At 36.9% G+C, this 14,930-nt stretch overlaps 1 protein-coding gene across 11 annotated transcripts in view; it reads right to left on the reverse strand.

Annotated features, from left to right (window-relative positions):
- HELZ (helicase with zinc finger) overlaps positions 1-14,930 on the reverse strand; it is a 184,086-nt gene that overhangs the window by 30,343 nt on the left and 138,813 nt on the right. For all 11 annotated transcript variants that reach the window (XR_004257816.1, XM_032241947.1, XM_032241945.1 and 8 more), the window contains 4 exons: positions 14,022-14,101; positions 9,823-10,393; positions 9,186-9,420; positions 7,874-8,390 (listed from right to left, as the gene is read on the reverse strand). Coding sequence is in view for 10 of the 11 variants with exons in the window: in XM_032241947.1 (XP_032097838.1) it covers positions 7,874-8,390; positions 9,186-9,420; positions 9,823-10,393; positions 14,022-14,101 (1,403 nt within the window). In the remaining variant the exon portion in view is untranslated. The remainder of the gene's footprint in view (positions 1-7,873; positions 8,391-9,185; positions 9,421-9,822; positions 10,394-14,021; positions 14,102-14,930) is intronic.

A 14,930-nucleotide genomic window follows, 5' to 3' on the forward strand; every position in this document is an offset into this window, starting at 1 on the left:
CCAAAAAAAAAAAAAAAAAAAAAAAAATGTCCAAACAAAGCCAGGTACAGTGGCTCATGCCTGTAATCCCGGGCCTTTGGGAGGCCAAGGCGGGTGAATCACATGAGGTCAGGAATTCAAGACCAGCCTGGCCAATGTGGTGAAACTCTGTCTATACTAAAAAAAAAAAAAATACAAAAATTATCCAGGCGTGGTGGTGGGCACCTGTAATCCCAGCTACCTGGGAGGCAGACACAGGAGAATTGCTTAAACCTACGAGGCAGAGATTACAGTGAGTCAAGACTGCACCACCGCACTGCAGACAGAGTGAGACTCCATCTCAAAAAATAAAAACAAAAATGTCCAAACATCGTCTATTGTTTTTAACAACCATCAACAATTTGATAAGACTTGCTAAAATATTCCAAGTGTGATGACAAATCCAAGCCTATTTACGTGATTTAAATTCAGAAAACTATAGAACATGCTAACTGACTGCAATAAAATGCATTCTGGGCCAGAAGTTTATAATGTCCTCTTTTTTTTCTCTGCCATAGGGAGCTTCCTATATGGTAAGTTGAAAGACCCCCAAACCAAAATTTTAGAAAAAATCTGTAGCCTGCAAAAGAAAAGTATTTCTGACAGAGAACTCCCTTTATATAGCCATCAACACTTTAGTTTTGTGGGCCCCTAGGCTGTTTAAACAAGCTTTCTTTCCTTTCTTTTCTCATTTCTTATTTATTCTTATTTCTATTCTTACATCTTATATTCTTTTCTTATTTCTTGACTTTTTGTTTGTTTCCTATTGCTTTTGCCCAGTTCTGTTTCAGGAAGTGAGTATTCTTTCTACATACATCTCCAGCCAATCAGATTGTTCCTTTACTTTCAGATGACAATCCTATCAATGACTGATGCTCAGGTTTAATTTTAGAGTCCTCGGGTCTTCAATAATTTCATTAACATTGCTTAAAGGCTCATTCACCCTGCCAGAGAGATTCTTACAGAGATTCCGGGTTCAGTATCAATTCCATATATGATTGTGTGTTTATAAATATGCTTCATGTTGAACTGTGAAATCATTATGGTACTACACATATAATCATGATTTTCAAATTCTGCTAATATTTCTGTTAAAGATAGTTTAAGTAAAAACTCCTAATTTGCTTACCACTGTCTTATAAGACATACCTCTAATATATGAGGTTAGCAAGCCATTTCACCTGTGTGTATATAAATAGATAACTGGGGAAAGGTCGGCAACTTAATTAATAAGGGCCCTATTTATAATTATGCTATCAAAGCTAATCACCAAGTAAGAGCTAAATACTCTACTGGAAATTCTAAGTCTCATTATCAATGATGCCAGAAACTTTAATTAAAATGGAACACCTCATTTAAATGATTAGCTTTGATAATTTAAGCATGAATAGAGGTCTAATTTATTGATTAGTTGATCACTGTCTGTTATATGCATTAGATAGTTTATTAGATATCATATTAATGATCTCTCTGAGAAGGTAGGTCAGAGAAGACAGCAATATTTCTACCTGGTTATCCAACACAAGTCATAGCTATCACCATCTATTTCTAAAGTGAGAACAGGCAATAATCAACCAAGATTATAATCTTCAAGATACATTTATACAATACTTTCCTCTATAAAAGAGGACTTGCGGGAGGCAAGATGATTAGACAATATATTGAAATCAAAATTATCAACTAACTTCAAAGAAAAACATGAAAATAAATAGATGGCTCAAAGTGTCTTTGTTGAAAAGCCAACACATAGAACAAGAAATAGTTCAAAGCAGACACATCATGGAATCATGTATGTCATCTCCACGATGATGTAAGTAAATGTCGATTTACTGAAAGCTGATCAAAATAAGTGACTTACTAGCATTCCATTTTTATCAGCCATTACAATATCACCACTGCAACACAAAAATGAGCCACTTCATAAGCCAATTCTAAGACTTTTACAGAGGCACTTTTAAAAAGGATTTTCTATTTATTCCTTATGAGCACTTTTAATCAAGCTACTCCATAGTGAAGCACATCTTAAATGGCAAAAGCTTTCCTTGGCACCAGTATCAGCATTGCCACATAATCATTTTGAGAATCTGTCCCTGAAGATAAAATGACTTTTTTTTTTAACAGAAAAAAAAAGTCCCATTAATAACAAAAACAAAACAAAACGAATCATTCTAAGAGTATCGGAAATATTCAAGATTTAAATGAAGATGCTACAGATTTTTAAACAGGAACATTCAAATAAGAAAGAGAGAGAGAAAGAGTAGAGAAAAAGGGAGGAAAGAAGGAAATAAAACATTAAAGACTGTGACCTTTCTTAGAAGTTTAAAAGTATTTGTAAAGATAAAATTTCCCTCAATTTAAGCTACAGGTTTAATGTAATTCAAACAAAAAGCCAAAAGGGCCGGGTGCAGTGGCTCATGCCTATAATTCCAGTACTTTGGGAGGCCAAGGTGGGCAGATCACCTGCAGTTTGGAGTTCGAGACCAGCCTGACCAATATGGTGAAACTCTCTTAAAAAAAAAAATTAAAATAAAAAAATAAAATAAAAAGCCAAAAAGAGTGTGTAGAGGTGGGGCAGAGGAGAAGGAAAGAGCTCATAAAGTTATTCTAAATTTCTTTTAGTAGAAAAACTACAGAATGACCCTCCTCCCCCATCTACCTTATATAGAAACTGGAAGGAAAAAAGTAATACAGGAGACTTTACACTACGGGTTAGAACGTCACAAAATCTCAAAATTTAGAACAGTGTAATCCTAGTACAGAAACATATAGATGACCAAAAAAAAAAAAAAAAACAAAACAAAACAAAAACAAACACAAAGTTCAGAAATAGATCACAATATGTACTGAAGAAATGAACCTCACTCAAAGGTTAGATTATTAAATTATGATGCAAAGTGAAAAATCCCACACAGATAAAATCTGCCTCTGAAAAATCCTTAATCATGCCAAAATTACTAGAAACTGAAACTTTGGAAGCTCACAGGTCAAGAAATAGCTTCTGTTGTGCATTTCATTTTTCACTACCCCCATCACTCAGAGCAAGTATGATACAGTGCTACTGCAAATAATTTAGATTTGATAAGAAAGTGACATCTGCTTAGTGAGAATGTAATAATTTCAAAAAGACAGGAAGACAATTGGCTAAATGTCTGGGGAAAACGTAATCCCTAATCCCAAGCTTAATGCTGGCATTTAAAATCAAATTGGAGCAATTTTCAATCTAGTGCCAATCAGGGATGGTATACTGCCTGGCTCAGGAAAGGATGGCATTTTGCCCTTTGTTATCCTCCTCATCCCATCACATCTGTAAAGAACTGAAGTGTGAAAGGATGCAGGCAGTCCTGCCAGACCACAGCACCCAGCCTTAGCCAAGTAGCCAAGGGCCATGGCTTTTGCTGCATTTGAGGTGGGGGAGGAAAACCCATGGAGTTAAGCCTTAATTATCTACATGAGAATAGTCTAAAAATTTAAAGTAGCAAAAAATGTTACAGAATGGGACCAAGATCCCATTCAGTGGTGATACAGGTAGGTAACTAAATGGTATAGTAGCTATCTTTGTATAGTGAAATTATAAATAATTTCTCTAACTTCTACATTTTCTGTGCTGGCTATGTATTTCACTGTCACAAGAAAATCAAAATTACTATAAAAAGAAAAAACAAGTAAAACATAATGTAACCAACCATCTCCATTTAAGTGAACTGTTACACTAACATCCAGATATCAACCCACAAGACTAATCTATTAAGTTTTCTGGCAATAAAAGAATCCATAGTAGGAGGGGAAAAGACATTTTTCTCTGTTGTTAACATTAATTATTTTAAAAGGTTGGAAATAAACAGCAAGCACATCAATCATTCAGTCTGTGAGATGATTCATGCAAAAGCATTTTGAACATTTTGAACAGAATAAAGTTACCCTAATACACTGAAAATGTGAAAATCTGCAATGTGCTAAAAATATTATCTTTGTCAAATAAATATTTCAGTGTTGTAAGTGAATCACTCATTTGTGAATCGCATGCATCAAAATAAAACTGACCAAATGCTTTTGCAAAAGTAACTTTAAGAACCCACTGACAATGAAAGGTACTTACTTCACACACACACAGCTCTTAACAGAAATATCTGTTAGATATTTAGACAGATACTAATTTAGACAGACATTAAGAGCACCAAGGTTCAAAAACCTTAATTCCAAAATGAAGGCCAATTTAAAAAGATCAATGACTAAAGTAGATTATTCAATATGAGCCATTATTTAGTAAAGTACAAAACTTCATAAAACCTATAAAAATTTGGCACCCACAGTTCCCCCTCATATTATGAACTCATTTGTCAGGTTAAATAAAATCAAAAGCGGTATCAGCAAAAATGGCAGAATGAGAAACTCCAAAGTCCAGCCCTCCATAAAAACAGAAAAAAAAAATGGCAAAAGCTGTCATAATCGGCCTTTTAGGAACCTAGAAACCTAAGTAAAAGCTTGCAGCAACCAGAAAAACAATCAAGAATTAAGCAAGAAAAAGAAATAAAAGGCATCCAGATTGGAAAGGAAGAATAAAACTAGAAAGGAAGAATGAAACTACCTTTATTTGTAGATGAATTATCTTCTACATAAAAAAGCCTAAGATATCTACAAAAAAATCTACTAGCATTAATAGAGTTCAGCAAGATTGCAGATACACAATCAATATACCATCATGTTTTTAAACACTAACAATGAACAATCCAAAAATGAACTTAAGGAAACAATTCCATTTATGACAGCATGAAAAATAATAAAATGCTTAGGAATAAACTGAACAAAAGAAGTGCAAGACTTATACTTGGAAAATTACAAAATACTGTTGAAAGAAATTTTAAGAGACCTGAATAAACAGAAAGATGTCCCATGTTCAGGTATGTGAAGACTTAATATTGTTAGGGTGGCAATACTCCCCAAATTCATCCACAGATTTAAAGCAATTTTTTTAAAAAAAATATCAGCTGGCCTTTTTTGCAGAAATTGGCAAGCTGATCCTAATCCTCACATAAAAAAATTAAAGGAACCCAGAACAGCCAAAACAATCTTCCCAAAGAACAAAATATAAGGACTCATACTTCCAATTACAAAACTTACTACAATACTAGTGTACCATACAGCGTGGCACTGGCATAAAGACAGACACACACACAGATAAATGGAATACAATGGAGAATCCAGAAATAAGCCCAGCATCTACAGTCAACAAATTTTTGACAATGTTGCCAAGATTATTCAGTGGGAGAAAGAAGAGTCTTTCCAAAAATGGTGCTGAGAAAACTGTATGGCCACACGCAAAAGAATGAATTTGATACCCACCTCACACAACATATAAAAATTAACTCAAAATGGACCAATGAACTAAGAACCAAGTGTAAAAGGCAAACCTATAAAACTCTTAGAAGGAAATGTAAAAGTAAATCTTTGCGATCTTGGATTAGGACATGGTTTCTTAGGTATGACACCAAAAGCATAAGCAGACAAAGAAAAAATAGATAATTTGTACTTTAGCTTCAAAGGACACTATCAAGAAAGTGAAAAGACAACCCACAGAGTGACAGAAATAATTGCAAATCATATATGAGATTAGGAGTCTGAACCAGAATATATTTAAAAACTCATAACTAAGTAACAAACAAACCATTTTTTTAAATAGCTGAAACATATGAATAGACATTTATCCAAAAAAGATACAAATGACAAAGAAGCACATGAAAAGATGTCAACATCATCAGTAATTAGGGAAATGTAAATCAAAACTACAGTGAGGGCCGGGCGCTCGGTGGTTCATGCCTGTAATCCCCAGCACTTTGGGAGGCTGAGGCAGGCAGATCATGATGTCAGGAGTCCGAGACCAGCCTGGCCAATATAGTGAGACCATATCTCTACTAAAAATACAAAAAAAAAAAAAAAAAAAAAAAAAAACCCATTAGCCAGGTCTGGTGGTGGGCGCCTGTAGTCCCAGATACTTGGGAGGCTGAGGCAAGAGAATTGCTTGAACCTAGAAGGCAGAGGTTGCAGTGAGCCAGGATCATGCCACTGCATTCCAGCCTGGGCAACAGAGAGAGGCTCCGTCTCAAAAAACAAATAAACAACCAAAAAAAACACTACAATGAGATCCTACTACACACCCATCAGGATGGTTATAGTTTTTTTAAAAAGCGAGTATATACAGAAATTGGAATCTTCATACTTTGCTGTGGGAATATAAAATGGTGCAGAGAACAGTTTGCAGTTCCTCAAAAAGTTAAACATAGAGTTACTACATCACCTAAGAACTCTACTCCTAGGTTACAGTGTGGCTGCACTTCAAAAGCCAGATATAAAAGGCCACATAATATATCATTCAATTTTTATGAAATGTCTCCAAGGACACAGGAAGTAGATTAGTGGTTGCTAGGCACTGACAGTGGGGAAATTGGGGTGTAACTGCTTAACAGTTATGGGGTTTCTTTTATGAGTGATGAAATGTTCTGGAAGTAGACAGCAATGATGACTGTAAAACATTGTGAATATACTAAAAGCTACCAAACTGTATACTTCCAAAAATGGTACTGAGAAAACCATTTAAAATGGCTAAAATGGTCAATTTTATATTATATGAATTTTATTATAAATAGATAAAACATCACTTAACTGAAAATTACACTACTACTCAGTTGTAAAACTACTGTTCATTATAATCTGAAAGACTGTCGGATGTGTGTCAAATTTTTGTAAAGTATGGTTCCAAAATTCTAGATCCTCACAATACATATATGCAGATACCAACTCATCTTTATTATGCTTCTAACTTAAAGAAGCTAAAATTGCATTAAGTTGTTTTAATGGCAGCTATACAGAATGGGCCAATCAATGAATACTGAGACAATTTGAACAGACTGCCTCTAAAACCCTACACATAAGATATACAGCTTTCCCTACGAAACTTGACTTTTAATTAGCATGTATTACAGACAACTTGTAAAATGTGAATCAATTATTTCTAATGGCCTTTAGAAATCATTCTGAAACTGCCAAAATGAAGCTAATATCAAAAAAGTATTTTTCATATATCAAAATTAGAAATGTTCATCCTAATTTAAGATGTCTCTGACTGATATGACTACAACCAGCTTTACAGATGCTTATCTTTAATCACTGCAAATTTAATGGGATCAGCTAGACATTTTTATAGACTACACCACATGGTACTGCTTTGGGAGTTTTATAACCTGGAATTACTAAGTTTTTCATATCAATAAAAGTCCATAAAGATGCTCTTTAGAAATATCTAAGTGTTTTAAGATAAAATTCAGTTTACCTTGAAATGCTTACTTTAGCAGAATCACTTTTACGTTAAAAATCTGCAAATTCTGCTATTTGGGAATCAGAGTCCTACTGTGTCTCTAACAAAGTACCAGGCTGAGCTACAGGAGAAGGAGCACAGCACTTGCAACTGGTGCTGGCTGAAAAGCCAGCATCTTTGGAAAGCTCTAATTAACAAATTTATAATTAACACATGTAACTTAAAGTAAAAACATGAATCACTAAAAGCCACTTCCTCAGATTAAAAAAGACAAAGCTGCTTGAATAAATAGAGTCCTTAGATGTTCAATATTCTTTAAACAGCAATAAAAGACTTCTAAGGAGCTTCATGTTTCAACAATAGTGCCCATTTTACAAACTCTGAAATAACAATAGGAGGGTGGCAATTAAAATAATTCCCAAGACAGGGTGATCTTTAATACACTATTAAATTCAATAAGATCTGTGCATTCCTATTATCAAATCAATAAACACTGATATCTTCCAAAATCAACTAATCCCAAAAGGAAAGTAAGAAGACATTTACCTCTTCCAAGCTAGGGAGCGAAGAAGAAGATACTGTTCGAGATGACAATGGGTGAAATGGCTCTTGACCAATAGCATGTTGATGATTCTGTATTTGTACAAAAGGGTTCTGCGGTGGCCTGTGAGGCAATGGAGGTAGGCCATAGGGAAAACCTGGCCCCATTAGGTGATTCTGTTGCAAGTTAGCAAAAGTCCACGCTCCATCAGGTGCCAGGTATTTCAAGGGAGGAGGGGCAAGGTGTTCAGATGGCAACGAGAAAGGCGAGCCAAATATCTGGGGAGGGAGGCGCTGTGGAAATGCTGGGTTGCTGGCTACTTCAATGTCTCTGCTGTTATCATTCAAGTTAGAAAAGTGGCTACTGTGGTCTGTACTGGATGGGGGAGACGGGACTGCTGGTGGGCTTCTAGTCTGTACTTGTCTATATTGCAAAAGTCTTGATTGAGGTGGTGGCATTTCAGCTAGTTCCCGTGTTTCACTTTGATCACGATGAGACAGTTCTCTGATTAAGTCTTGAAACCTACATGAAAACAATAAAACATGAGGAGAAAACAAAAGGCTCCATCACACTAAGGAAAGCTTAGTCAACTACATGTGTATTTTCAACAAACATCATAGTACACTAACAACTAGAACTGGCATTAATTCATCTCAGAGGTAAGCACTAACACTCAATAGATGCTGAGGTGAAGGCATTGAATATGCTCAATTACCTAATTTCTTTCTGGTTCCACTGCATTAAAAACATCTGTCCTTGTCTCTACATGTCTTTGACAACTAGAAGTTATAAAAGGTCACAATGATGGTTATTCAGAAGGGATCTGGAAACTCTTCATAGCATTCACGTGACACTGGCCGTAAAAACAAGCTTAGAGTTAGGACCGAACACTAAGATGTAACTGGAATTATGGGAAGGTAGAATTCTGTGCCACCAGAAAAATAATTAATAATTTTTAGCTTTTAACTATGAATTTATTCCTGTCTTTATTCATTCTTTGCAAGCATTACTACCAAATAAAAAAACCCGCTCATGGTGACAGTATGTTTCTCTTGCAGAAGAAAGCACAAAGCAAGGGAACAAGTTAATTTACAACCCACAGTAGATCATCCATGCCTACATTTGTACCAGAGTTACTTCTAAATGAGTTTTCTGTATTTTACAGTCAATCAAGAGAACTTTGTAGCATATGCTTGGAAGGCCAGCATCCAATTTCTCTGAGGCAGTATTCCAGCTTGAAGCTAAAAGGACTACGTTCAAAAAAGAAAACAGTGAGGGGGTCACATTCCAGAAGCTATTTTTAGTTGGTTGGAATACCTTGAGTATGTGGTTTCCACTTCATCTTCGGCACTGCTGGTGAGCTTCCAGTCTGCCCTCACTGGTGGCTGATGTAATCCCAGGGGGGGCTGAGGAAGATGCTGGAGATGGGGATGGTGGTGGTGCGGGTATGGAACACTGCCCTGACTGAGGAAGGCGTGGTGCTCGCTCCACTGCTGTAACCGTGCCTGCTGCTGCCTTAATGTTTCCAGAGCCACACTCCCATGTATACGATCTGCAAAAATATTTGTGAAATTTTTTTTTATGAATTTGGGGTTTCAAGTTATTTTTTTTTTAAGTTTTACAAACATACTTTCTCCACAAAGACAAAGAAATAGCTACAATTAGGTTTTGGTAGAAAATAAATGTTTTCCAAATTTGCCAGAAATCAGAATTATGGTGATGATTGATGACAACTCTTCCTCACTTACATAATGATGATCCTGACATCCACTGGATACTTACTGTCATATAGCATTTAGAACTAGATTCTGATTATCACACAAAATGGGGGGTTTTTGCCAGCATTATCTGAAGAAATGATTCAATCCTAACCCAAACTGATACTGTACAGTCCATGTCATTTTAAGTAAGTAAGCTCTGAATTTTCACATCTGACGATAATTGGAGAACTTACCTAAAGCCTCCCCCAAAGGTAATCCTGGGGGGTTCTCATCAATGAAGCTATTCAGATTCGAAGGAAGAATGGGGCCGGGCTGTGCAATGGCTCTCAGAGGACTGTGGCCTTCTTGCAGCATGGGAGGGGGCTGCTGCTCTGGAATCACAGCCTCTCCTGGAGGAGACTGTGGCCGATGAGCAACTGCATTATTAAAAAAAGCATTGTTGGGTCCCGCCTGATATGCAGGAGAAAGCTGAGGCGGCGGCTGCTGAGGCTGCTGATTCAACTGACTTTGCTGCTGGACTACCTGATTTGGCTGAGGTGGTATTTGATTTGGTTGTTCAGGCAAATTATTCTGCTGCTGATTTAACAAGGCGTGCTGCTGTGGAATTGGAAAGGGTGGTCTTGGTAGCTGGGGAAGGGGATGAAAATGGCGATTAGGGATTGCATACTGTGCGTGGGGGGCAGGAAGAGGAAGATTTATGTGTCTTGGGTTGAGATTATCTTTGCGAGGAAATTTGGTAGTGGGATAAACAACACTAGGACGTGATTCAGGACTTCTGTTCTGTGGATTTGATTCCAAATCAACCTAGAAAAAAAGAAGAAGCTTTTTTAAACGGCAGAAAATTTGAGTTCGGTAGCTCTCCACCTTTTCCCAACCCTGCCACATCTAAAGGATATGATACACTAATAATCTTCCAGCAGGAGAGCTGAGTGCTCATATACTTTCTCACAATCAAATAAAGGAAAAACGTTTTAGATTTTAAAAGATGACAGGAAAAAACGGCATATTAAATGTGAGTCATAAGAAAAGATACTGCCATTTTACTAGAATATCTATTTTAATTCCTTTCAAAGCATTATTTTTAACTTCACACTTTCTTCCTTAGATGGCCATTTATTTCCTTCTGATATAAATCATTAAAATGTGTTTTCCTTCTGATTTTATGTTTTTGTTTTGTTTTGAGACAGAGTCTTGCTCTGTCTCCCAGGCTGGAGTACAGTGGCACCATCTTGGCTCACTGCAATCTCTGCCTCCTAGACTGAAGCAATCCTCCTGCCTCAGCCTCACAAGTGGCTGGAATTAAAGGTGCCCACCACCACACCCAGCTACTTTTTGTATTTTTTGTAGAGACGGGGTTTTGCCATGTTGGCCAGGCTGGTCTCGAACTCCTGAGTTCAGGTGATCCCCCCGCCTTGGCCGTGCCTTGGCCTCCCAAAGTGCTGGGATTACACGCATGAGCCACTGCGCCCAACCTGATTTTATTGTTTTTATACATCTAATCTATTTCCTCAAAAAGATCTATATGTTAATAAAAAGATGTATCTCAATTTAAACAACTTTGAAATGAAAAAGCGCTATATCACCTTCGTATATAACTAGTTTGGTTGTCAATTTTTTCATTACACACTGACATTCTTGCTTTAACAAACATTTATTGTGGCCAACCAAGTACACTGTGCCTGGTGTTGAAAATTAAACAGGCAATAATAAGACTCAGCCTACCCATCAAGAGCCTCGTGCAGGGGTCTGTATACCATACCCCCACCCCAATGCCATTTCCAGTTCACCAGGATTTTGTAAATAAGGTTTTCTTGGAACACAGCCACACTCATCTGTTTACATATTGTCTGTAGCTGCTTGTGAACTGACAGAGCAGAGGAGCTGCAATAGAGACCATGTGGTCCCCAAGGCTAAGATTTACTATCCAGCTTTTTACAGAAGAAGGTTGCTGACCCCTGGCCTAGAGTCCAGTAGAAGGTAACAATATGTAAACATCTCACTAGAGGTACTGTAAGAGGATGCAACTGTAGTGCCTGAGAAAATTAAAGAAGGTTTCACAGAGGCTATGACATTTGAGTATAATCTTACAAAAAGAGCTGGAATATTCTGAGGAGGGAAGGACATTCTAGGTAAGGCTAACAGTTTACGCAAAGGTTGAAGAAAGGAAAAGTCTGGCAGATGTGGAGAGCATGGGAAGTTCTGTGTACACAGAGCTATAACTTCACTTGTGTATGTATTAGTTTTCCCTTCTCGACATCAGAGAAAACTACAAGAGCCCAATCACACGAGACCCTGACTTATTCAATACTATTGAATAATTGTTTTTAATTCCATAAACTGTGGTAACTACAAAAGGTTTTCAAGCTGGGGAGTGTTGTCATCCTTCTGAAATGTAAGTTTGATCATAAGTGATGACAATGTGAAAAGTAAAATACAAGATGGAAAGAGGCAACTTTTCTCTTTCAGCTCTGTCAAAACATTCCATGAACTGCTTCGGGTGTAAATAAATTTGGCCAATCAGTCTCCTTACAAGTTTCACTGATGAGCTAGTGACCGAGGATTGCAGAGCACTTGCCTACCCAAGCCTCTCAAATTAAACACAGAACTCACCACTCCCAAAAACAAAACAAGTAACTTGCTCCTGAACTGCAGTTGGGGTACACTTAGTGACCAAACTGTTGCAACAAATGGTCGTGATGCAGAGTGTGCGCTAAGTGCATCCTCACCTCTAATCACCTAGCTCAAATGGACTCCCATTAAATTTGGCCAATTTTAGGCCCTTAAGATTGCTGAGTATATGTAAATCATCTAGACAAAGAAGTGAGAAGCACGACAATTCTATCTCAGTTCCCAAGTATGCAATGCCTGCTCTTCAGATGTCTCAGAACCTAAGGTTCTTCATAAACGAATATTTTCCTCCATAAATCTCCACTTTTCAAATACTAAAATTGTATTCACCTGGGATATACTTTTTTCCAGAAGATACTGTTGATATGCATACTTTGGTCACATGAAGGAGGTCATGATTAGATGTCAAAGTTTTTTGTAAATAAGTTGCTATCTTAATTGTCTCTATCACTTCTGACTTTGACATAGAAAGGAAGCTGGGTCTGTGTCACAGAATTCAGATCAGGACTGTGCTGCTCTATGATACTACAATCGGCTCCCTAAGCAAGGCAGAGGACTGTAAGGGCTGAATAAGCCTGCATCTGCTACTATCAGAATTAGATTCTCCTCTATCATTTTCCTCTTAATACTGAGGTGCTGAGTCAAAAGAGCCAGGACTACTTCTTTTTTTTATTTTTCCTGGGCTCCAAAACAAAGCACGAGGGTGGGAGAGAAAACAAAACATGTCTTCGGGTTGCCTAGTTCTCCAACAGAGAAGAATCCTAACAGAAATTTTAAAACAAGGACATGAAAGACACTTAGCTATCTTGGCTAAGTTGCTCTGACAGCATCTAAGACTCATGTGATTGGTTTCGTCCTAAGCTCCTCTGACTAGATGTGCCACTCATGCAGGTGCACCATCCTGACATGTCACTGGTTCTCTCTCTGCACCACTTCCCAAAAACATATCACTTCCACTCTCACTACAGCCCCCGCTTATCCATCAGGCGGTTCCCTTGGCTGTCTCATTTGTACAGCAGCCCCTCCCGTGGGTAATGAATCCTGCCAGATACAGAAGCTGTGAGTAAGAGATGCTTATGTGATTAAGGAACTGAATATAGAGAATAGCTGCTTAAAGCTAGGCTGAAGTTAGAGAGAGATACAGATTTGGAAGTCGATATCATGAAGCAGATACTTAAAATCATGGATTGGACTGGTTTATAGTAAGAAACCACAGAATGCAAAGACAAGTGGGACAAGGACAGAACTCTGGGAAATCCCAACTTAAAATAAATACGTGTGTGTGTGTATATATGTATTACCCTGAGGGTTCCATTCAGATTAGAAACAAGAACTTCCAGTGGCACTAATTCAACCAATGACTTGATTTTCTCTAAGTGGTTTATAAGCACAGAAGCGGAGAGAGTAGACAAATGGGCAGATAAAGAGTTAAGGACTTAGTGGGTGTGATGAGAGAACAAGGCAAGGGACCTGAGGAAGTTTTCCTTCTTCACTGTAACAGCTCTTCTAATGACACACCTGTGGCTCTGTCTTCATAGACTACTTTATCATAGAAAACCTCTAAATTCAACTTTACCACTGAATAACAGAATTTGAGAAAAGTATACTGATACATGAAACAGCATAGCCAAAGAAAAGACAAAGAAAGAACAGGCAATATGGCCCACCATATCCCTGTGAAATAATAAACATAAAGGATAAGTGTAAAAAGGGAGGTATTTTTTCTTAAAACATCAAGATTCTAAGATGAGCAATCAGACTAAATCCACTAGGACAATGCATTCACTAAATGTAACCAGCATACCTGTTTTGGTTCTGTTGGCTTTTTCTCTGGTGTTCGAATCTTATTAATTTCAGGTCCAGAATTATTTATATCGCTTTTACCTAAAAAAAAAAAAAAAAAAAGTTTTAATCCTTTTAAGTTTTCTCCAGTGGATATGACATTTCCAATGATTATCCAATATTAGAGAAAGAAGCAGAATACTTTAAACATTTTTCACCCATTATTATCAGTGTATGACTACTTGGGTTTTGTTCTTACATTTTCAGAGTTATAGTTTCTCTACAAGAAAGAAAACTTACAAATGAAGCAAACTTCATTGACAAGACAAAGCCCAATAAGGGAATAACCTTAAAGCATCAAATAATCCCAAAGGAAACTACCCAGTCTCATTTGCTTAAACCAGATGTATTAAATCACAGCCTCATTTGCTTAAACTAGATGTATTAAAGGCCTTGGCATTATTGCCTATTTATAAAGGCTCAATGCTTTGGTCACTTATAAATGCAATTAAGTGAAAATTTAAATAATGTCTCAATCCAATTTAGTAAAGGAATCTAAAAATAATAAAGATATTCAGAAAGGAATGTAGTTAGACTGTTTAAAAGTAATAGATATCAAATTTAAGTGGGTGATAAATAGTAGAGGAAGCAAAATTAAGGTTTATAAAAAGCATAGTTATAATAGACAATTCATACATAGGAAAGGCTTTTAATCTACAAAAGAATTAACTACCAGATAGTTTAAGTTCCTTGAAGGAATCTTTGATTTAGGTTCTTGTTCAAAAACATTCTTTTAGGAATGCCACTGGAACTTTATAAAATGAATTATCACGCCAGAATTACCTTACCATTAAACTTCAAGATATGAAAATTATAGTGTCATTACTTGGCATATCCTCAGGGAAAAGAAAGGAAAGAAAGGAAAGAAAGG

The sequence above is a fragment of the Sapajus apella genome, unplaced genomic scaffold (assembly GCF_009761245.1).
Source record: "Sapajus apella isolate SASKATOON/1434 unplaced genomic scaffold, GSC_monkey_1.0 scaffold48, whole genome shotgun sequence".
Taxonomy (NCBI): domain Eukaryota; kingdom Metazoa; phylum Chordata; class Mammalia; order Primates; family Cebidae; genus Sapajus; species Sapajus apella.